Genomic DNA, 24,038 nt, shown 5'->3' with positions numbered 1-24,038 from the left:
ACGACCATAAGCACTCTAATGATCAAGTTATATATGGAACTTAGCCCGAGGAAACAAATTGACAAATTTTTGGTTTATACTTTTTTATCTCACATATCTTATGCTTTGTGTATTATGTAGATATATTTAGGGTTCAAGGTGTGGGGGTTATTCTAGTCTCCTGGACAGAAATGTGAGAGCGAGTGGGTGGCCGACTCGTCAATGTCGCTTTCCTTAAATAGATATTATTTATAGGTCACTTTTATTTGTCCTTCCTGCAAACCTATGACAATTGTCAAGGGTCCTGAATTGCTTCCCCTTATCTTGTCGCATCCGATTACTCATTTTGCCTTATTGGGATTGAAATGACATCCAACACTGATTTGGTGGCATGACACCTTCCTTATGGGATAAATACCTAGATAAGTGGTACATGTCAGTAGGTATTTTATAATAGTGTATTCCGTTGACCATCCTATGTTCATCAACTTGTAAGCTTCTTCCCTAGTGTCTTAATGCATTCTCAAGTGCTCGATTGGCTAGCTTCGAGGTATGCGTCAAGGCACTTTCCTTTGGTTTCCTCCCACTTTGAGCTTCATATATTTGGTTTGTAGGGTGACTCATGTGCATCGGCTCTTCTCGATGCTCTAAGTGACCAAGACTCGAGCTATTCAACCTTGGCCATGATCATGCGAACTTGTCCCTAACTTGTGAGGCTTAGTTGTGTTCAGCAACTTGACCTACTCCTTACGATCAGATTGTCCACGTGTACGATGCCTCTGTATGGCCTTCAAGTGGAGATGATTAGGCCTCACACTAGGTGGGAGCATAACATTTATTAAAATACTTTCCTTCTTCAAATATGGTAAATAGTATTGTATTAATTTTCATAGCATAAGATTCTTTCTAATTATACTACCAAAAAAATATATCTTTCTAATTATTTGATTGAACTTTGAAATGAAATTTTGTCCTAAATATAATGGCATAATAAATTCAAAAAATGCAACGATAGATAGTATACGAATGGCAAGATCACCTGCATTGCAATTCCAAAATTTCTCAAAATAAAACTTTGTCGTGATGTTGTCTTACATTGTATAAGAAAAATTCAAACCAGGCCACTAAGTCTAATGAAAGAATGCTAAACATCATTTGTGTTACATAGCATTACCCTTATTTTAACATGTTTTTGGAAGAAATGGGCCATGACTCATATAAGATACATGTCACTTGACATATAAGGTGATAGTTACATTCGAGTGAGCATATATATGCTTGTTTTTGGAAACTTAAGAACGTAGATGTTTCAATAAATTGAATCATGTTGTAAATAAAGTAGTATTTATGAATAACTATTATATCTCTTGCACCCCTAATTCTTCCGTTTGAATATAGAGTTTTGGTTCATAGTAAAATACATATAAATCTATTAACTTATTTTTTTTATTTTCTTTTCTCTCTAGTTTATAACACGTTATCAGCACGAAGTTCTAGTTAAATAGAGATAGCAAAATTTCTTCCTCTTTTTGCCCACAAATATCTAGCTAGTTCGGGTAGAAAAATAATTTTTCATTTGATCAAGAAAAGCCAAGAATTTCAAGCCAATTAAATTTGGAAAATACCACTTTACCCGAAAATGTTTGATACCTGGGGTGACTAACCCTCACAAAGTGCACAGATCCCAAGTGAATTAAATAATGCCCGACTCCTGGGATGTGTGTGTTCGGTTATCCCCAATGTCAACTATTATGTTCCTTTAATTCGGTCCATTAAATTTACAAAGAAACTCTTCTTTTCTACTAAAAAAGGTCAATATTCTCTTAACTTTGAATTGTATAACAGAGCAATACACTTATTTGATCAAATCATATTGTTTTTACTATACCAATTTATGATACATATATGTTTGTTTGAATGTAATGTTCTTTTTTCAATATTTCATTACAATATTCTTGGTTTATAGTATTTTATTCTTGAAAAATAAATATTCTAAATCAATAATTCAGAAGAATATTGTACAATTATTAAAAAATGTTTTATTTGGGTTATTTTCTTGCTCTTGAAGAAGTAAAAATTCACACAATATCAATATTTAAAAATAATATTGTATTATTATTCTTAAAGAAGGCATAGTAACAATATTTAAAAACAATATTGTATTGTAAAATTTGATAGAGTATAATACATGTACATATTATATTCTAGATAAATTCTATGTCAATGTTCTTAGGGAAATATGACTTTATTTAAAAAAAATATTCTATAGAAATATCATGTTAATGCTCCTGAAAAATATAAACCTTATACATCTTAAACTTCTAATAAATATTTTCTTGTTGCTTCCTAAATAAAAGTATGAATCTATATTCTAAAAAAATTTTGGATTGATACCCATGAAATAACATGACTTCATATACTATGAAAACGTTGTATTATTATTTTAGATTCAACAATGCAAAAATTCATTGAATCTAGACAGTCTGTACATGTGTTATCTAAATTCTGAATTGGGGTTTTGTTGTTTGATATCGTAATATTAGGATAGCTGTTCACATTGTTCTTCAAATCTAACAGCTATAATACAAATCCAACAATCCATTCATGAAAATTATGTACGTAGACAATGGCTAAACTCCTTTAAATTGGTTTTCTAGTATAAAAATTACATATTGTCCCAAAGTGTACACCTCAGCCCATCAATTTCAATTGATAAACTGCACATTTTCCTTAATTCATTGTTATATATAGATTATAATTATTACATTGTGCATATTCAATTTTTGTATTCGTTTTGCACGTTATAATTGATCATAACATAAAATACATTATATTTACATATTTAATTAATGTGTTTAATTTGTTATTGCTCATGAAGAAACACAACATATACTATTCTGAGAGAATATTATTTCTTCTGAAGACCATAATATAATTTCAATATTTCAAAATGATAATGATTGTTGTTCTCAAGACAATTTAATATAAAGAATATTGTGCTAACGTTTCCTGAAAGGAAAAAAAAAAAAAAAAAAAAGCCTATCTACATAAATATTCAAGAATGACATTATTTTGTTATTCTTGAAAAATATCAAATGAAGATTTGATTTGATAATTTTATGAAGTCTCCCTAAGAGTCAAATTAGGTGATATGGAGGGACAAATTTATCATTGCTAGTGATTTATTCTCCACCAAATAAAGAGAAACATACAAAGTTTCTAATAGTATTTATTAATTGATACACTATATTAATATTAATACAATTAAAATAAACATTGTATTGAACTAAAAGTTTAATAACTCTAATATTTTATTTTTGAATTGTCTAGTTACACCATCACTGAATCAATAATGATGCAATATGAGAATTCAAATGAATATTTTAATGAAGAATTAGGAGATTCTTCAATTTAATGAATTCACATATAATGCTTGTTCTCAACATTATAAATTGGTCATTGACCATCACTAGCTAATAATGGAATTAAATTCTTATAATCTTAAAAATTAATTAGAGTGATATACGGGCTCCGTCACTATCCATATTGATTATCTAAATATTATTTATATTTAATAGATATACGATACATCTATTAGATGATTGCAAGATGTTAGCAACCTGAAGTTTGTGAGATTACTTGCTCGAATTTGTATTATGAACATAATTTCAGATTATGCAATTAAGACGGTGTTTCTCGTTAATACTAATGAAACTTAAATTTCAACATTTTTTTAAGTTTTAGCTGGGATAATGATAAATGGTATAACACTATTACTTGTTTAACGATTTTATTATTTCAATTATTTTCTAAACCATTACTATTGAAAACAAAATGCTTCCCAGTTCAGTTTAGGGAATGCTGTTATCATCATGTAAATATCAATTTTTTCTCAATATTTGGTTTATGGTCATATTTAAATTTTTTATCTAATTATTTTTATAGTGCAATATATGTACAATTGATCCATCACAATGTATTAGATGAAAAATAAATAATACTAATAATAAATATATAATTTGAACCCTTATACAATATCTAAAGCCCTATGGATGATATATTATAATGTAATTTGTTGATTGTCAATTTAACTAAACAAACTTCTCAATATTAGATGGAGAAATTAAGAAACTAAAAATAATATAGATAATGCATTATTATATTATCTAGATCCTTGCAAAACTGATTCGAACTAGAAGTTCGAAAAATTATTTATTTAGATATATTCACTGATCAAAGAGATTAACATCACCTCACACACCAAATTTTGAGTGCTCCAACTTGAATATACCATCAGGGATGACAATTTGTTAATATTATATATGATAAATCTATGTTATATTTGAAACGTGAATACATTCGATTCTAAGAAAAAATCTCTAAAAGGAAATTGCGCATATAAGGAATATGGTTCCATTTAGGAGACGTATATTTTCTGGAGAACATATAACAATAACTAATTATAAAACCTCAAAGGAGATTCGAGTTTTAGAAATATTGAAAGTATAGATCTCTCATTAAGTTATGCTATTATGAAAAAGAAATAAAATCAAAAGAAGAAATTGTCGATAATACTTTATACACAGTATATTGCTTGATATTATAAAAGACAAGGATATTGAAATAAATTCGTCAAATCATATCGACATAAGAAATGATTGACCAAATAAATAGTCACAATCCTAGCAAAATTGAATTTACTAGAAAAACTTGAAGTTTTTTTATTTACAGTTTGAAACCTAAAAGTTTATATTTTCGCTAAATGAAAATAGAAAAATGAAGTCGTAGTATGTAATGCACAACTCTTAACATAATAAATTTTGTAAAGATAGTGGTGGACGCAATCACAAGTCTATATGTTGTCATTTTGACGATATATGAAAATTTAAATGCAATTATAGCAAACTTATGTGGCATGAATATTAATGTTATGCTTGAAGGATTTACCAAAATTTGCGATATTGAAAACATTGATGTACAATACATGAATGACTCAATAAAAAAAATTCATTTATTGATATCAGGGAAAGCAAATGTACTCTTTTTTCTTCTCTCAAGTTTTATTTCATTGGATTTTCTCAATGAGATTTTAACGAGTCAGTATTTTATTACTCCAAATTATTTATCCTTTTTTTTTTCATTTGTTTGTATTTGTCCAATCGAGCTTTTGCCAAAAATTATTTTTGAAGAGATAGTTATTGTAAAAATAGTTATTCTATGGGGAGTATTGTAAATAAAATAGTATTTATGAGTAATTTTTGTATTTCTTGCAGTCCTAATTCTTTCCTATAAATATGAGATTTTGATTTTCAATAAAATACATACAAGTCTATTAACTTTTTCTTCTTCTCTCTTTTCTTTCTAGTTTACCAAATCGATATCACTATATGAAAAGTAGCACAAGTAGTGTTTGTCATCTTGTTTATATGACATTACAATGTCATCATAATAATAGTAATGTAGAAATATTGAACACTTTGAACTCATTTAATTGGATATATCGCTATATCATGTCATGTAATCACATTAAATTATTCTGAAATAAAAAGAAAATGATGTTAGTGTTCAAGAATGTCATAGAAATCAAGTATTTATCTTGGAAGAAGATAAATCGGCTATGACCGTCGAGAAAAGTTGTAGATAACCTGGAAGAAGATGAATGGGATATGATTGTAGATAAAAGTTGTAGAAATCGAGATTGCAAGTTTGTATATAATAGAATTAAGAACTAGCATGGTCTTCGTTTTTTAGTAATTATAAAAAACAAAAAAAAAAGGGTTGAACCCCGACCTTGAGCCTTGAGGGCCCCCACCGTCCCGTCCCTAGAGCTTTTGTGAGGGAGGTAAATTGCGGAATGTGCCTCAACAGGTCAGAGAACAAGAGCTGATTGTACACTGCGTTTATAAGGAGTCCAATTTCATATCTCAGAAATCGAACATACTGCGACTGCAAGCAAGGCGTGAGATAACATCACTCTTGTCTTTCGCATCATTGAACTATACCCCGAGGGGCTGTTTTTAAGTGATTATAAGTTGTATATGTGAATAAAGTGAGTCCCTTGTTCGAGACCTATTTATTAATCTACATTTATTCACTTAAACCTCTTTTTATTCACACATTTTTTGAAAAACATAAGTACCACCCCACTTATCAAACAATACTTTTATCTATATATTAATTGTTAAGATTATAAACAACTCTCAAACATGCTTTAACAAATTGTGGGTCCAAGAATGTATTAGAGTAGGGGTGGGGGAGTAAGGGTTTGAGTAAATATTATTATTATTATTATTATTATTATTTTATACATATTAGTCCGACTTGTAGTCCTGTCCAAGATTCATCCTTGGTGGGTTCTTCAAAATGTATAAATAAAAAACAAGTTTGACTAATTTAAAATATAATTTAACCTTTGCCAAACATGCACTTGATGTACCATCATGATACTACATCATGATCAAGGACAATACCAATCTTCAAGAACGTCAAGTTCTAATAATCAAATTTGATGATTTCAACTGTCAACAAAACTCAATTCACACAAAGAAAACCTGCCCTACGTTTAAAAGGCTTTCATGAGGTACATTAAAAATTACACTATTTTCCCTGCAGATCTTCCTAAGAAATGCATATATATAATCAATAGCTATCTTCTTATAAATCCTAGATTCCCTACTTGCTCTAACTACTGTATTCCCAAGGATGTGCACAACCCCAGCATCCCTAGAACTAGACAAAAACTCCAATTCATCAAACTCCGTCTGTCGCCCTGGTGATGTTACGGTCTTGTGCATTGAAGATTTGGCAGGCACGATGGAGTCCACCGATGAAATTGAGAGATCGTTACTTGATGTATATGTACGGACATTATCTTTCAACAAAAAATCTCTTGACTGTTGAGTCTCTTGTCCGTATAAGCTGTATTCATCAGAGTCGGAACACCCTTCCATCATGGACTCAAGCCGAACAAATGTGAAGAGATTGTCAAAGAGCTTCTTCTCAAACTCGTCATCTTTTTTGTGAAGGTCTTTGTAACCATATCTTGCAACGCAACGGAACATGTGAAAGTTCTTTGGTCCTATACGTTTCACAAGAAATCTCTCTTCCTCCGGAACTGTGTATACGGGAAGGTACTTGACACACACAAAGACTACCACAGAATGTATTGCTGGTAGGTTGGTGATGAAATGTGAGAAAATATGTGGTACACCACTAGCTAGTTCTGTGTACACAAGCCCTATTCCTGGTACACGAACCAGCCCCAAGCTGGGGCCAAGCCCTAGAATCCAAGCCATTGAGACCTTGCTGTGCATCTCAAATTCATACCTTTTGATTGTACCATAATGCCAGACATACATGATGACGAGAAAGGCAGCAGAAATCATGAGGGAAACCCAACCACCTTGATCGACCTTGAAAAGCACTGCAGAGAAGTACGTACACTCCACAACCAGAGAGAAGCCAGTAAAGATTAGGACAATAATCCAGTGGCAGTGCCAAACTAGTAACATTATTAGCGTCATGAGAAAAGTGGTCACGAGCATGACAATCACGACAGCAGTACCTGTTGTCACATAAGAAATAATATTGAAACACCTTTAGTCTTTAGTCTCTCAAAGATAATTGATGTATAGTTCATTAGGAATGAAAGCCAAATCGAACTTGGTTCAGTTTTAGTATCATTTCAAAAATCTCTTCTCAGGACAGTCAAATTTCTTAAAAGGAGACATCCAGGCTGTTTGCCAGTTCCATAAGTAGCAGATGGAGAAAGTGAAACAGAAAAGCTTCCTACTTTTGCAGACGTTACCAACATTGCATGAGACATGAGTGTATTGACTCAAGGATAACGCTTTACATTTATTTCATACATGTATTTATTTATTTATTTTGGAAACATTATGTCGAGATAAATTTCAATCTGTCAATTGGTTACCATTTCAAATAGTGCATAAAGATAGAGAAGATATACATTGGACAAATTGCTACGGGATTCTGTGCAAGTGTGAGATTCTTTAAGAAATAATAAATACAAGTAAGAGAAAAAGTAAGGACATAATAAATGCTATAAAACAGGAACGAACTTATTCAGAAACGTAGGAATGACATTCTGATACATTTGACTAGCATGGTCAGCATTTCTGTTAATTCAAATAAAGTTCGGCTGCCTATTCTATACATGAGAAGGAATCAGACATGTAAAATAGACATGAAGCATTGCCAATTCTGAACGTAATAAATGTTGACACAATAATATTGAACTGGATAGAGATCAAATACAGATAAAAGCATTCAAGTGTCATAATGAGCTATATAAACCTTAAGTTGGGAAAGCTAATTGAAGATAACAGGTTTCTTGGAACAAGCACGCGCACCGACAGTAGATAATGTTGGGTGCTGAAAGTAAAATGAGGAAAATAAAACTTTATTGAGCATAACACAGGCAAACTCACCATAAGCATTCCCAATTTGGCTTTTGTTTCTAAATCCAGCAGTTGCAGCAATACAAAGAACCATAAGGATCCAATTCATATCTGGAATGTATATCTGCCCAAGGAACTTCTTTGATGTATGTACAACTTTGACTCTTGGAAAACAGCCCAGGGCAAGGGCTTGCTTGATTATTGAAAAAGTAGCAGATATGGTGGCCTGACTAGCAACAATAGCAGCCAAAGTTGCAACAACAAACATTGGCCAGTATATACCATCTGCATAATGAAAATTTAAATATATGAGCACAAGTTACACTAATTATAATTTCATAGTCTTGATATCAAGCTGAACATTACAGTCCCTCATTTGACTACTCTTTGAAATGTGCAAGTCTCTGTTCATGTTTGCAAAGGGTTCCATCTATTTTCCAACATACATAATTGCATTTTACCATATTGTAACAAACTTAAATAAGTAACTATAGAAAAATGCCACTTATATTAACACATATTACTGCTCTATTAGTAGAGAAAAGTGTTTTAAAAATTTGTGCTGGAACTTTACCACTGCTGATTTTCCGTGCCAACCAAAGGACATAGTAAGCTTTTTGAAATAATGCAAGTTCACTAAAATAATTCATCCATACATTTTTGGTTTGGCCTAGAAGCTACTCAGCTATGGAGTGACATGGAATTCAGAAACCAATACAACAAATTTAGCTGAAGATGCTTCTTTCATCTTCAGTCTATACACTACCTTCACCACAGAACATTTCTCTTAGTCAAAAAGCAGCAAGGGTTTTTTGAGCAGTCAATGCTTGAAATATTTCAATCTCAGTCGGGAAAGATAATGCACGAGTGTTTGCTCCTCACATATTTTCAGCGTTGAATAAGCTTCAAATATCAAGTTGTGATGAAAAACTCATTTTTGAAAAAACTGAAAATCGTATATTGAAGACATAGTATCATATTTAACCTGGAATAGAACGATAAAATGCATCGATCACATGCTCCTTATTTTGCATCAGGTAGGCTGCTTGCCCCGAATAGGCTAGAAGAAGGCAAGGAAACACTATTACTGTGAAAGCAAGCTGTACAGCTGAAACTGGAAAATGGCCAAGATCTGCAAAAAGTGCCTCTGTCCCTGTAGTCAGTAAGCAGCAATCAGAATCTTGCTTATACAAGAATTTTAAATATTAAAGAGATTTCCAGGAAGCACTAAAGAGAGATGAATGGATGGACGGCAAGGAACCGGAGATATTAAAAAAACCTGTGATACTGAGCATAATGCCACCAAGAGATGTCCAACCATCTTTTCTTGCTCTTTTGAAGTATCGATATATGTACACAGGCGAAAAGGCTTTCAAGACTGAGCTATCATATTTATATATGTTGAAGATGCCAACACCTCCAATCATGAGAAACCAAAGCAGTACAACAGGAGCAAAAAGCCAGCCAACTTTGTCTGTGCCATAGTGTTGCATGCTAAACAAACCAACTAGTATGAATACAGCAACCAGTACAACCACATCTGCATGAGAGAAAATGAATTTAGGCTCATAATGGAAAACCAAAAGGCAAATAAAAGAATGGTATTAGAACAAAATTTACTGAAAACATAAGTTCTGATAGTAGATAAGTACCATTACTCATCTTTGGATGGTCCACCTTGATCCCTCCAGAAGCCGAAAGAACTGCAAGACATATTTTGGTAAAATGTTTCATACCAGAACGAAAAATAATGAATTAAAGATTACAGTACCAGTACAGCAATTCAAAAACTTACCCTATCAAATGTGGTAATCTTTTTTATATGTACATTTATCCCCAAAAAATTGTAATTTGATAAGGTCATACTTTAGTACTTAGATTAAAGCACATAGCTAGGATGCACCAGCACTCTTTTAGCACCGGCGAGTTTGTGTCAAACACGTATGTTAGAAATATTTTTTAGTTTTGTACAGTTCGATACATTGCCGACATGCAGGGAGATACATCATGTTAAACACCTGCATATGGCTAACAGGTGACATGTCCAAATTATTTTTTGGTTTTGTACTATTGGACACGTCACCAACACATAGCCCACATGTTGAGAGATACATTTGTTGGATACTGACATGTGTCAAAAATTTCAAGTTGCGAGTTCAAATTGTTTTTGTTTGTATAGTTGAACACGTCGTCGACATGCTGGGAGACACATTTGCCAACACTTAAGCATAGATTAATTGATGGAATTATTCACTGGTTCCATATAACTCAAAAAGTAATAAAAATTATATAAGACTGAAACCCTTATCTAAGTGAGTTCAATCTATAGTATTAAACTATAATGAATTGCTGAACAGTAAAGTTTTTTCGGAAAATTTGCAAAAATCTCCCTTGCTCTTATACCAACTTGAGAATAGATAATGTGGCAGAATTATTCGCTAATTCCATATAACTCAAAGGTATATGCATAGTCTCAATACAAGAATTAGCTTATCTCAGGTAAGTTCTATCTTGGTAAATAAGCTATAATCAATTACAACTACACTAAATATAAGCTAACTCCAATACGCTGAGAGATACAATATCAGCACATTGTTGATACATTGTTAACTCACCCAAAAAAAAAAAAAAATTAATTAATTAATTTACAATATAAAAAGTAAAAATTATTATTATTTTATCAATGTATTGAAGACGTATTGTATCAGTTTTGCTTTTTCTGAAAAATTGTGTGTCGTGGTGTTTTTGTCGTTGCTTCTTAAGAAGATAGAAACAACAAAAGGGGACTAATTGTCAATAAACCTCGATTTAGGGGCGGAGGTAGTAGGGGGCTGGGATAGGCTATAGCCCAGCCCAACCCCCTAGTCTATATGGAAAATTAAGAATATTTTGGTCCAAATATTTGTGTTAGCCCAGTTGTAGTTTGAATTTTAACCCAAGCTCAATGCTCAATTAATCAAATCTTGTTGAAGATACTACAATTATTAAATATTATTTTCACGACATTTATGAAACGTTAATATTTTATTTTTAAATTAGGCAATTTATTTAATGCGTGTTTGGCTAAATTTACTTTATTAAATTTACTTATGGTAATAAAGTAAATTTTATAATATAAAATTTGTATTGATCAAATCTAAAAATTACTTATTTAATAGTTAGAGACATTATATACTATATGTTTTGCTAAGCTAATAAATTTTTTATTTGCACATATGTTTTCATATATTACCTATTCATAAATATAAGAAAAATTAATTATTTTGTTAAAATTTATTTATTTATAAATTAATCTATATATAAGTATATTCTTGAAACTAAGCAAAATATAGGCATGGATTAAATTTTATTTCTTTGGACCCTCATAATTCTTAATCAATTTTTCTCTTTAAATGTGATTCCACACTGATCATGAAATGAAGTGATATAGAATATTGTTGTTTATACAAAATAGTATTTTTGGGACAATAACATATAGTGATGTATTATTGATTGCGTGTTTCGGTCAAAGCTTTCAGTTGTTTGAAAATACTGGTCGTCAAATTTATTTAGAATAGTATTCATTAAATAATTTCTTAGTTTTTCATTGGTAGATATGTATTCTTTGCTTATTCCAATCATGGTTCAGTTAGTTTATATTTTTTAATGTAAGCGTTGATTTTTTATTTGGTAAGAAAATATAAAAAGATTTAGGGGGACATTTTAGGGTGAAAAAATATGGAGTTCTTTTATTTCATTGAGTGCTATACACTCATCGTCGTGAATGTCATGAATTTAGCCTCTTGCGACGTGAATTTATTTGAAAATTTTTAAATTTCAGCCAATCATAACATCATTTTCTATCGCCGCCTCTTTCTTGATTACAATAAATAATCAACTTTCAATGTATAGGATATATGAAATATAGCTTGATTCTATACAAGGAATCTTTTATGGCTTAGAAAAACTGATTTACATATATTCATGGCAAACATGAACCCACTCACAAGTTGCCCACCAAAATCTTTTACCCATCAAAGATCTTGTATCTGCTCAGGCTCTCACATACAGGGGCGGACCCAGACGACTTGGGTTAGGGGGTCAAAAATAAAATTTATAGGGTATCTTCTAATAAAAAAAAGCTAAGCAAAAATTTTTTTTTCCCCAAAATCTAGAGGGTCAATTGCCCCTACAAACCCCCCCAGGTCCGCCCCTGCTCACACACATGCACATATTTTGAAATGTATTGAGAAAGAAATATTTTTTGTGTAAACTTTTGGAGAGAAGAAGGTAATTATCTTCCTCTCCTCACTTTCATTATACAGAAAAGTTAAGAATATAAGTATGGAAAGTTAGTAAAAATAAAGAAACATAATAAACCACAACTATACTTTTGCTTAATATACGTGCTTGCCTAAGATATGTGATCCCTAACTTATTTCATTCCTTAACGATCCCTCCTAAGTTGGAGCATATATATCATATAAGCCCAACTTGGAACAAATGAACTTCAACCGATTACCATACAACAACTTTGTAAACATATCGGCAAGCTAATCTCTGATCTTTACGAATGATATACATATATCACCACTAACTATCTTGCATCAGGAATGCCGACGAACACTTCACAATCACTTGACTACCCAGAAGAACACTTTACAACGACTCGACTGGATAGTGTCGTGTCGTCAATCAATCATTCAATCGACAATGATGAGCATAATTTCAGGGTAAAGATAACACAGCACACAAGTTTCGTAATTGATTACTTCAACACACCAACCATGAAGGTATGCACACGGGACAAAAAACCAGAACAGAGGAAGAAAGAATGTGAAGAAGAATAAAAAGCAGTAGCGGCATGAAAAAGAAAAAATTCTTATTCTCTGATACCGTGTTGAGAAAGAAATATTTGGTGTAAACTTTTGGAGAGAAAAGGGTAATTATCTTCCTGTCCTCACTTTCATTATATAGAAAAATTAAGAGTAAAAGTATAGAAATTTAGTAAAAATAAAGAAACATAATAAACCACAATTATACTCTTGCCTAATATATGTGATTCCTAACTTATTTCATTCCTTAACAAAATGAAATATTAAATGTTAATCTGGGCTTTACTTGAAATATATCGATGCTATATATAAGTACCCTCAGTATATGCACACTTTTCCTTCCATTTTGACCACCAATAACTTAATAAGGGGGACAAAAGTTAAACATTTAATTAATCTTAGAATAATAGCTAATGACACTATCAATGAGAGATTGACGAAGATTATTTACCAATTTTATATTGTAATGATATTTATAAAATTCTCTTACCATACTTGTAAAATTCTCTTTCCATATTTGTATAACTTTATTCATATATAATGCAAGAATCCCAAATGAGAAGATCATTCAGCCAAAAAGATTGTTATGATATCAGAGCCTACCTCTGAGATTGTTGAATCGTGAGCTCCTTTCGTTGGTCACTGAGTCATGTGGTGGCATCTCGAGTTCTAGAATCGGGAAGAACGGTATCTGACTTCCTTCACAGGTGGGAGTCGATTCTCTGTAGGTGGCCGGAGTTGAGTCTAAGATTCTCCAGCTTTTCTGTGTGTGAAGCGTTGCTGTGGTTACTGTGTGTGCAATCGACGTGGGAGATTACCTATCCAGTTATTGGCATCTCCGTTTGTGTGTGCGACGACCAGCAACGGCTCTCGTTTGTGTCTCCGGCGATCGACGCGACTTCTATGGGATTGCATTTTCTTGGTCGTTGTGAAGCAGTTTGGGTTTTGCTGTGATTTTGGTTTTATTAACTGGGCCCGATCCGTTAGGTGTGGGCTTCGTAACTGCATTGGGTCTCTTGGAGTGGATTGTGTGGTTATAAATTGAAGCGGGCTGCGGACAATTGTTTTGATTTATAAATGGGCTATTGTTCAAAGTGGGTTTTGATTAGGGTATTTTGAGGACCAAGGTTAAAATATTTTGTGATTTTCTAACATTGAGAAGTCATGTCGATCGAGGCATTTTGTGTTAAGTTCATAGGAAAAATTATTCTATATGGGAATTTCAATTCAAGATGTTCATAAAAGGGAAGGAGCTTTGGGGTCATATTGATGGGACTTCTAAACCACCTGAAGATGCTAAAGATTTCATTGCTTGGGAAATAAAAGATGCTCATATTATTTCCTAGATTTTGAGATCTATGGAGGCACACATGGTGAATAATTTACACTCCTTTGCTGCTGCTAAGGAAATGCGGAAATATTTAAAGCGTATTTATTATCAAGACAATAATGCTCGAAGATTCCAGCCGGAGTAAGAGATTGCTAATTACACACAGGGTAATCTTACTATTGAGCAGTATTACTCTGGCCTTTTTGAACTTGTGGAATGAGTAGTTCGGCATAATTCATGCCAAGGTTCTTGCGACGGCATTATCAGCACTACAAGATGTTTAGGAAGTCAGTAAGCCAGATCAATTCCTCATGAAAATACAACCCGAATTTGAAGTGGTTTGAGTTGGTTTATTGAATCGTGATCCGGTTCCTCCATTGGATTTGTGTCTGGGTGAACTTTTGTGCGAAGTGCAACAATTAGCTACTCAAGCTACTATGGGAGCTGATATTTCCTAAGCTGATGTGGTCAATGTTGCATATGCTGTCCAAGGATGAGGGAAGGGTAAATTTCAGTGTTTTCGTTGCAAAGAATACGGTAATATTGCTCATAACTGTCCTTAGACAATTTGCAATTATTGTAAGGAACCAGGGCATACTGTCCCACACAACCTCCATATCGGAAAGCTAAAGCATTTGAGGTTGACATTCGAGGTACTACTCCAGGACATTCATAGACTAGCACTCGTCAACCTCTACTTACCCTAGAAATGGTCCAACAGATGATTGCTTCCGCCTTCTCTGCCTTGGGGTTACAACATAAGGGTTCTGTTGTTTCTTCTCGTTGGTTTGTTGACTCAGGAGCATCAAACCACATGACAGGTAGTTCTGATTTATTAAATAATATTCGGTGCTATACTGGCTCACAACATATTCAAATCGCTAATGGCAGTACCCTTCCTATTGCCGCTGTTGGTGATCTTGGGTCTTGATTTGATAATGTTTTTGTATCTCCGAACTTATCTGCAAACTTGATTTCGGTTGGTCAATTAGTTGATAATAACTGTGATGCATTTTTTTCTCGTGCTGGTTGTCTTGTGCAGGATCAGGGGTCAGGGAAGGTGATCGCGAAGGGGCCTAAAGTCCGAAGATTATTTCCATTACAGTTTACTATTCCTCACGCTATGTCTTTGGCTTGTATTAGTGTTGGACTCAACCATGAGATTTGGCATAAAAGATTAGGGCATCCAAACACTTTAATTTTGTCTCATTTGTTGAAACGTGGTTTCTTTGGTAATAAAGATCAGTTTCAATTCTCCAATTTGAATTTTGATTGTGATACTTGTACACTTCGGAAAAGTAAGACTCGTCCATTTCCCGCACATAGCAATCGTACTGATAAATGCTCTAAGATTATTTATAGTGACATTTGGGGCATCACACCAGTCACTTCACATGCTCAATATAAATATTTTGAGACGTTTATTAATGATTTTAGTCGCCATACTTGGATATATTTTCTTCGTTCTAAAAGTGAGGTTAGTACCACTCTTAGAACTTTTTGTAGCTTACATTAAGACACAATTTTCTGCCGTCATTTAGATTCTATAGTCTGACAATGGGGGAGAATATATGTCTCTTGATTGTCAAACCTTCTTACAACAAAAGGGTATTATCTCTCAACGTTCTTGTCCATATACTCCACAGCAGAATGTGGTAGCCGAAAGAAAGAATCGGCACTTGTTGGATGTTGTTCGAGTTTTTCTTTTGGAATCTTCCGTTCCACCTAGATTTTGGGTCGAAGCCCTATCCACAGCTGTATACCTAATTAATCGACTTCCTGCTCAACATTTGAATTTTGACTCGCCTTATTTTCGTCTATACAGTACACATCCTAGTTATGATATGTTACATACTTTTGGGTGTGTTTGCTTTGTTCATCTGCCTCCTCATGAATGTCATAAACTTGCTGCTCAATTTATACGATGTGCTTTTATGGGATATAGTATTGCTTACAAGGGTTTGGTCTGTTATAATGGTGTTGCTAACCGCTTTCGTATATCTCGCAATGTGGTTTTCTTTGAGAATCAGTATTATTTCCACCAGCATGTCATGTCCTCTTCTGATTTGGCTCTGCTTAGTAAATTTGAGGATGACTCTCGTCCTATTGAACGTTTTAAGCCAGGTTTGGTATATCAGAGATGACAGTCTTCAACCCCACTGCCTCTTCCCGATCCTGATCCTTCTCCAAGCTCTACTAATCTTAAGCGGTCCACTCGCACCACTAAACCTCCCGAACGGTATGGTTTCTCTGCAACCTTATCTCATATCACTGTTTCTACTTCTTATTCTCAGGCAGTTACCCAACTTTGTTGGGAGAAAGCAATGCAAGAGGAACTCATGGCTCTTCAGGAGAATCACACTTGGGATATTGTTTCTTGTCCTCGTGGGGTCAAACCTATTGGATGTAAGTGAGTCTACTCTAGTAAGCAACGCTCTGATAGTTCCTTAGATCGATATAAAGCTCGGTTGGTGGCTCTTGGTAATCGCCAAGAATATGGTGTGGATTATGAGGAGACTTTTTCTCCCGTTGTAAAAATGACCATGATTCATACGGTTCTTACTATAGCTACCTCTAAAGGTTGGTCTATGTGGCAGATGGATGTCAAAAATGCTTTTTTGCATGGTGATCTTCAAGAAGAGATCTATATGTCTCTTCCATCAGGTCTCTTCTCCAAACCCTCTCTTGATGTTTGTAAGCTAAAGCGTTCACTTTATAGGCTGAAACAGGCTCCTTGTGCTTGGTTTGACAAGTTTCGTTTCACTCTCTTGGGAATTTCATTTAATCAGAGCCAATATGACTCATCGCTCTTTATCTCAGTTAGCGAGGCAGGTATTGTGCTCCTTCTTGTCTATGTGGATGATATAGTTATTACAGGGACAGACTCGAGATTGATAGCTCACCTTAAAAACCACTTAAGGAATCGTTTCATATGAAGGATTTGGGACCTTTACAATATTTCTTAGGTCTAGAGGTGCTTTCAACTCCGTCTAGGACTTATTTGTATCAGCATAAGTATACAGAGGAATTGATTACATTGGCTGGACTTTGGGATGGTAAAGTTGTTGACACTCCTTTGGAGGTAAATGTGAAGAGTCGCAAGGAAGAAGGTGATGTAGGCAGTTTGAATTATCATACAATTACACGACCTGATATCTCTTTTGCTATTTAGCAAGTCTGTCAATTCATGCATGCTCCACGACATCTTCACTTAGCATCGTATTAGGTATTTGATTGGTACGCCTGACAGGGGTCTTTTCTTTCCAACCAATACCTCTTTGAAGTTAATAGGTTATAATGATGCTGATTGGGCTGGATGTATGGACACTTGTCGCTCGATTACGGATTGGTGTATGTTTCTTGGTAGTGCGCTTATTTCATGGCGAAGTAAAAAACAAGATCGTATTTCTAAATCTTTTGCTGAATCCGAGTATTGGGCTATGTCATCTGCTTGCTCTGAGATTGTCTGGCTTTGAGGTTTTCTCGTAGAGCTTGGTTACCCTCAGCTTGAACCTACTCCATTTCATGCTGACAACACTAGTGCCATCCAAATTACTGCTAATCCTGTATTTCATGAACGAACTAACCACATTGAAGTGAATTGTCATTCCATACAGGAGGCTTATGATAGTCGAATTATTTCTCTTCCGCAAGTCACCACTGATATTCAGATTGCTGATGTGTTTACTAAAGCGATGACGAGACAGCAACACCAATTTCTAGTCAGCAAATTGATGCTTCTTGATCGTTCAGCATTAATTTGAGGGGGGATGTCAATGAGAGATCGACAAAGATTATTTACCAGTTTTATATTGTAATCATATTTGTATAATTCTTTACCATACCTGTAAAATTCTCTTTCCATATTTGTATAACTTTATTCATATATAATGCAAGAATCCCGAATGGGAAGATCATTCAGCCCAAAAGATCGTTAGACACTTCTCATCCAAATCACACCACCCACCACTCCCTTTCCTACATAAGACCTACAAAGGTAGCATTTATTGAACCTGGATGTCACATTGCATTATTGAAAGAAGGAAATGCGATAATTGCATGTATCCTCAAATGTAAAGTATCATGTAAAACTTCAGATCTACTAGTTAGATGCAGAGACCAAGAGTTGTTGATGAACACATCAAAAGATATAAGAAAGAATTAATGTATAGAATACCTGTAATTACCTGATATAGCAGGAGTGAGAATTCCATCACCAATCATCATGCAAGTTCCAACAAGTACTAGTATAAGAAGGGCATTCTTTCTAAATGCATGTGCCTCTAGCCATCTCTTAGTTTTAGCGGCAAATGAATGCTCACGGAATGCGCTGCGACTATAAGTTGTAAGCTCCTCATCAGTGCGGTGTTGGTTGGGAATTGTTTTCACTTTAGCATGTCGACATAGTAAAGAATAAAGAGCAAAGGTTCCCCCTGAACAAAAGATGAATACACTTATGAAATCATTGTCTATGTCAAGCCTTTTAAACTTCTTTTTTCTCCTATCTTTCTTTATGACAGACATGCACAGAAAATATAGAAATATGGATAAGACGGTTAGTAAAAGGCCTTCGATTGAAAGAACTAAATTTACTTCATTTCTTCATCTCCACGACTACCCACTTGTTTTGCAAAACATCTTTTGGATTTTGCTGTTATTGATTCAGCACATCTTTCTCAACATTACTATTATTTGACCTTTTCAAGTTATTTGGTGGGGTCACTGAAAAAATTGAACATATACTCACAGTTTCACGGGTAGAAGTTGATCTGGATCGTAGATATGGCTGATCACCAAATAAGGTTTGAATTATGATGCTTAAAAATCTTGCAGCTATTGCTTCTTTTAGCACTAGGTGTTCCACAGGTGAAAGTGTTCCCATATATCGAAGTCAAATATGCAACTGTTTACAAAATTGTGGTGCACCTAAATATTGCAGGTTACTATTAGCTCACTTCTACTCCTTTATTGTCTGTTACTGGTGCTGAACCATTAAATATCTTCATCATTCAAGGATGTTACTAGCATTCAAGGAACATATAACATGAAATTTTTTCCTTAGTATTGTTTTAATAGAACAAAGTTATTAAAAGAGTAAAATGAACATTCGAAGGAGAAATAATAACAAGTGATCATCCAAACACAAGGTGCAGGTTATTATACTCGATTTTATTTATTTCTTTGTTACAGCCTCATTTCGACTAGTTAGTAGCAATGAATCTCCCCTGGTGTCTCACTGGATTATGCAAATAAGGAAAAAAAAAGACTTCTCAAGCCAATTAAAGAGTCTGATCTTTCCATTCTTGGCTTAAGTGACATGACATAACAAGTTTTGCCTCCAGCAGCCAAAGAAGTGACAGTCATGATTATAAGTAAAAGATTAGTTTATCGACACTACCCACTTGTTTTGCAAAACATCTTTTGGATTTTGCTGTTATTGATTCAGCACATCTTTCTCAACATTACTATTATTTGACTTTTTCAAGTTATTTGGTGGGGTCACTGAAAAAATTGAACATATACTCACAGTTTCACGGGTAGAAGTTGATCTGGATCGTAGATATGGCTGATCACCAAATAAGGTTTGAATTATGATGCTAAAAAATCTGGCAGCTATTGCTTCTTTTAGCACTAGGTGTTCCACAGGTGAAAGTATTCCCATAAATCGAAGTCAAATATGCAACTGTTTACAAAATTGTGGTGCACCTAAATATTGCAGGTTACTATTAGCTCACTTCTACTCCTTTATTGTCTGTTACTGGTGCTGAACCATTAAATGTCTTCATCATTCAAGGATGTTACTAGCATTCAAGGAACATATAACATGAAATTTTTTCCTTATTATTGTTTTAATAGAACAAAGTTATTAAAAGAGTAAAATGAACATTCGAAGGAGAAATAATAACAAGTGATCATCCAAACACAAGGTGCAGGTTATTATACTCTATTTTATTTATTTCTTTGTTACAGTCTCATTTCGACTAGTTAGTAGCAATGAATCTCCCCTGGTGTCTCACTGGATTATGCAAATAAGAAAAAAAAATGACTTCTCAAGCCAATTAAAGAGTCTGATCTTTCCATTCTTGGCTTAAGTGACATGATATAACAAGTTTTGCCTCCGGCAGCCAAAGAAGTGACAGTCATGATTATAAGTAAAAGATTAGTTTATCGATGACCATGTTCCAAAATTAGCAATCTCGTAAAATACTTATACCTATTAAATATTGCAGATATTTTCTAGTCTGATATCAGCTTACCTTGACCATTGTCATTTGCTCTACACACTATGAAAACATACTTGAGTAGAGGTATCAGTGTAAGGGAGTATATAATCAACGAAAGAGCACCAATAATATCCTCTGTATCTTCTATTCCATGGGGAAAGGTATTATAGAACACATACAGAGGAGATGTTCCCAAGTCTCCATATACCACTCCCAGACTCTGGAAGGCAAGTCGCAAGAGCAATATTGCCGAGAATTTCTGTCACAATAAAAATGACATTAGAGCAGTGAATCATTCGACTTAATATTAACTAATAAAAATACCAGAAACACTATGCAAAACAGTTGATTCCTATAGTAAGACTTCAAGTTGAAGAACTCAAAGAATGTTCATATAAATTAAATGATTTACGAACATCATAGTGCAGCTTGCATCGTGTAGTCTGTTGCAACCAAGTAAAAATCCTTTTTTAAGTACTGGAGGCAATGATTTTAATCTAGATTTAAAGAACATCTGGACAGAGGCAAATTAAGCAATTGTAGAATCTAGTTCATCAACACATAAGTACTTATATAGTTTGTATAANGTGCTTGAGCGACTTCTTTGAAAAATAGAAACATTAAGTAACAATTATTGTATAAGACCCCACCATTTGTTCTTTTGTTACAAATAATAAACTCACCTATAAACACTTATAAGCATATCCAAACATGTACTAAAACCCGAGAGGGTTAACGCTTGTAACATATTTTGCCATTGTTTGAGCCCCATTCTTCAGAAAAAATGGATTCTTAAATAGTACTTTGATATCATTTTAAGCACACATTCTCCAATAATAATAATATTACACTCAAATTCAATTTTTATTTTTTAACCACACATTTTCCATCAATATACTATTCAAAAATGCACTTTTCCGCAAAAATGGGGCTCAAATAAGGGTAGTTCTTCCTTAGGAATTATCTAAACGTACTTTTGAGAACTCTTGAAATAATATTATCTACCACCAATGATATGAATGGAATATCATAAGTCCTATTAAACAAGTCACATTTCTTGTATTTAATTGAACATGTAAATTAATGATATTACCTACAATGATGATAAATAACATTACTCTATTTTTTACTTAAAATATTATTGTAAATGGATATTACTTTATTTATTCTAATTTGGTTAAAATTTAGTTAATTGTGTATGAGTAAACTTCTTAAAAATAAACATGCACTTACTTTGAGAAGAATCTTTATGGGGAAATGTGTCAACAGGGTTGTTTGAACTACATTCTTTTAAAAATTTCTTTTTTAAAACTCATTTTCAACAATATTTTTTTATAAAATAATATTACAAACAATTTTTTTTTTAATCTTTCACCACACATTCTCCATCAATTTACTATTTAAAATGTATGCTTTTCTCCAAAATGGGACTCAAACAAGGCCGGAGTTGTGCTGAGTGAAGTTAGTGGGTTAATTAATTACTAATGTATTTTAATTAACATATTACATACTTAAGAAAAGTAAATACAGTACCGTTGTTTGAGCCTCATTTTGAGGGAAAAAATGAATTTTTGAATAGTGTATTGATGTAAAATGTGTGGTTAAAAAATAAAGAAAAATTTTGAATTTGCGTGTAATATTATTTTATTGAATAATGTGTGGTTGAAATTATGTTAAAATATGGTAGAATAATTCATTTTCTCCAAAAAAAAAAAATGGGATCAAACAAGGGCACTATTTTACTTTATTTACAGTTGGAAAAAGAGAAAATCAATAATTAGAGAAAGATTCCTGGGAACTTGGGGAAAAGCTCGACCCAACATTATTTTACCGGACAAGAATATATGTCATGTTCTGTGGTGATTAAAATTTCTAAATAAAAGTTAAAATCAATAATTAATTTTATCCTTATATTTTATAGAATTTACAATTTTTAACTATATATATTTCATCAAATTTTATCAAAATTTACTAAAAATTTGATTTTAATCCACATCAAACATGGATTTTGTAGTCTTTTTTTTTTTTTTTTTTAATATGACCAGAAAACTCTCAGTCACTACCCTTCGAATGTGCACTGGATAAACTCTCGGGCTGACGCAATAGCCTGTAAATCAAGCCAATCAGGTAAACCGCACTAGGTAAGTCCTGTGCGACAGGTTCAATCGAGAAAGTGTTGGTAAGAGGAATCAAACTCGTAATCAAAGACCTCCGCACTCACCTACTCCACCAACTCGACCAGCCCATAAAGGGCATATTCTTGTTTCTTGTCAGTTGATGTGCCCCCACTATTTCTATTTCTAATCTTGGCCTAATTAAAATTAGCAATCATTGGTCCGTCGCCTAAATCTGTGGGTATGTTTGTTTAAAAGCACCTTTGGTTTTCAGGGACTTAAAATTGATTAGCAAACACGTTATTCTTTCCGCCTTTGTTTGGTTTCACTAATTTTTTTAATTAAAATCTAAATGAAAGTAAACGATTAATTATAATTATATATTTCATCAACTTTTATCAAAATCTACCAACAATATAATTTTAATCTAAACTAAAAAGTCCGTCAACGTAATTTTGGAAAACATAGCCCTACATCTCAACTGTCTTACAAATTAGGAATCATGGGGTTCATGACCCGTAGATCAAGTATACACATTTTAGTAAACTTAAGATGGTCCAAAAAAAAAAAAAAAAGAAAAAAAAAAAGAAAGGAAATTAGGAGGTCCAATTTTTTGATTCTAGGTCTAAAATTGAAAATCGAACCATATTCATCATTTATTTGTTTTAACACAATTGTCCAATTTAATTTAAGAAGAATCGAACCAAATAGTTTGATTCAATTCGAGAATTTTGTCCAAACTTAATGACACGTTTTGCTTCTATCTTAATGTTGTATAATATAATAATAGTTCTTTTTGTTGTTCCAGTGGAATTATATATGATCACAAAGCCAAACAATTAAAAATCAAATAACAAAAGTACTTGAATCTGAACTTCCATAAGTGTGACAATCAGTTCTCAATCTTTTGATTCTGTACACTCAGTATTCTATTTTATGTAAAATATTGATTTGGATGATAAATGAATACGCAATGCGCACGTAATGTCAGAGTAAATGACTAAAATTATTGAAAAAGGGTCCTGGGACTTATACAGGGCCCCTGTATATTGGGGGCCGGGATAACTAAGATTATTAAAAATGGTCCTACTACTTGTACAAGGCCCTATATACATGGGGAAAAAGCCCTTGTACATGGCCCCTATATAGAGGGTACC

At 33.3% G+C, this 24,038-nt stretch overlaps 1 protein-coding gene across 2 annotated transcripts; it reads right to left on the bottom strand.

The window, feature by feature from the left end:
• Positions 1-6,433: 6,433 nt before the first annotated feature.
• Positions 6,434-18,899, bottom strand: LOC111370430 (potassium transporter 11-like). Of its 2 annotated transcripts, none has more exons than XM_022992125.1 (6): positions 18,721-18,899; positions 10,052-10,102; positions 9,679-9,939; positions 9,385-9,552; positions 8,430-8,684; positions 6,434-7,543 (listed from the first exon to the last, which is right to left on the bottom strand). In XM_022992125.1, exons 1-6 carry the CDS (start codon positions 18,755-18,757, stop codon positions 6,516-6,518), a joined length of 1,800 nt encoding a protein of 599 aa, XP_022847893.1. In that variant the 5' UTR covers positions 18,758-18,899; the 3' UTR covers positions 6,434-6,515. The 2 variants fall into 2 exon arrangements, with proteins under 2 accessions (XP_022847893.1, XP_022847892.1); XM_022992124.1 differs by lacking the exon at positions 18,721-18,899 and adding an exon at positions 13,817-14,172 and having other exon boundaries at positions 6,455-7,543.
• Positions 18,900-24,038: the final 5,139 nt, after the last annotated feature.

This window comes from Olea europaea, chromosome 21 (genome assembly GCF_002742605.1).
Source record: "Olea europaea var. sylvestris chromosome 21, O_europaea_v1, whole genome shotgun sequence".
Classification (NCBI taxonomy): domain Eukaryota; kingdom Viridiplantae; phylum Streptophyta; class Magnoliopsida; order Lamiales; family Oleaceae; genus Olea; species Olea europaea.
The sequence above is the reverse complement of the archived record's forward strand: the minus strand, read 5'-3'. Positions and strand labels throughout refer to the sequence as shown.

Bases quoted from the DNA above. Each gene is read 5' to 3' on its own strand.
- LOC111370430 (XM_022992124.1), bottom strand. From the start codon at position 13,874: ATGCCACCACATGACTCAGTGACCAACGAAAGGAGCTCACGATTCAAC. The intron at 9,553-9,678 runs GTTTTTTTAATA...TACTGACTACAG, and splicing joins CATTATGCTCAGTATCACAG to GGACAGAGGCACTTTTTGCA. The intron at 8,685-9,384 runs GTTAAATATGAT...TTCATTATGCAG, and splicing joins ATTTTATCGTTCTATTCCAG to ATGGTATATACTGGCCAATG.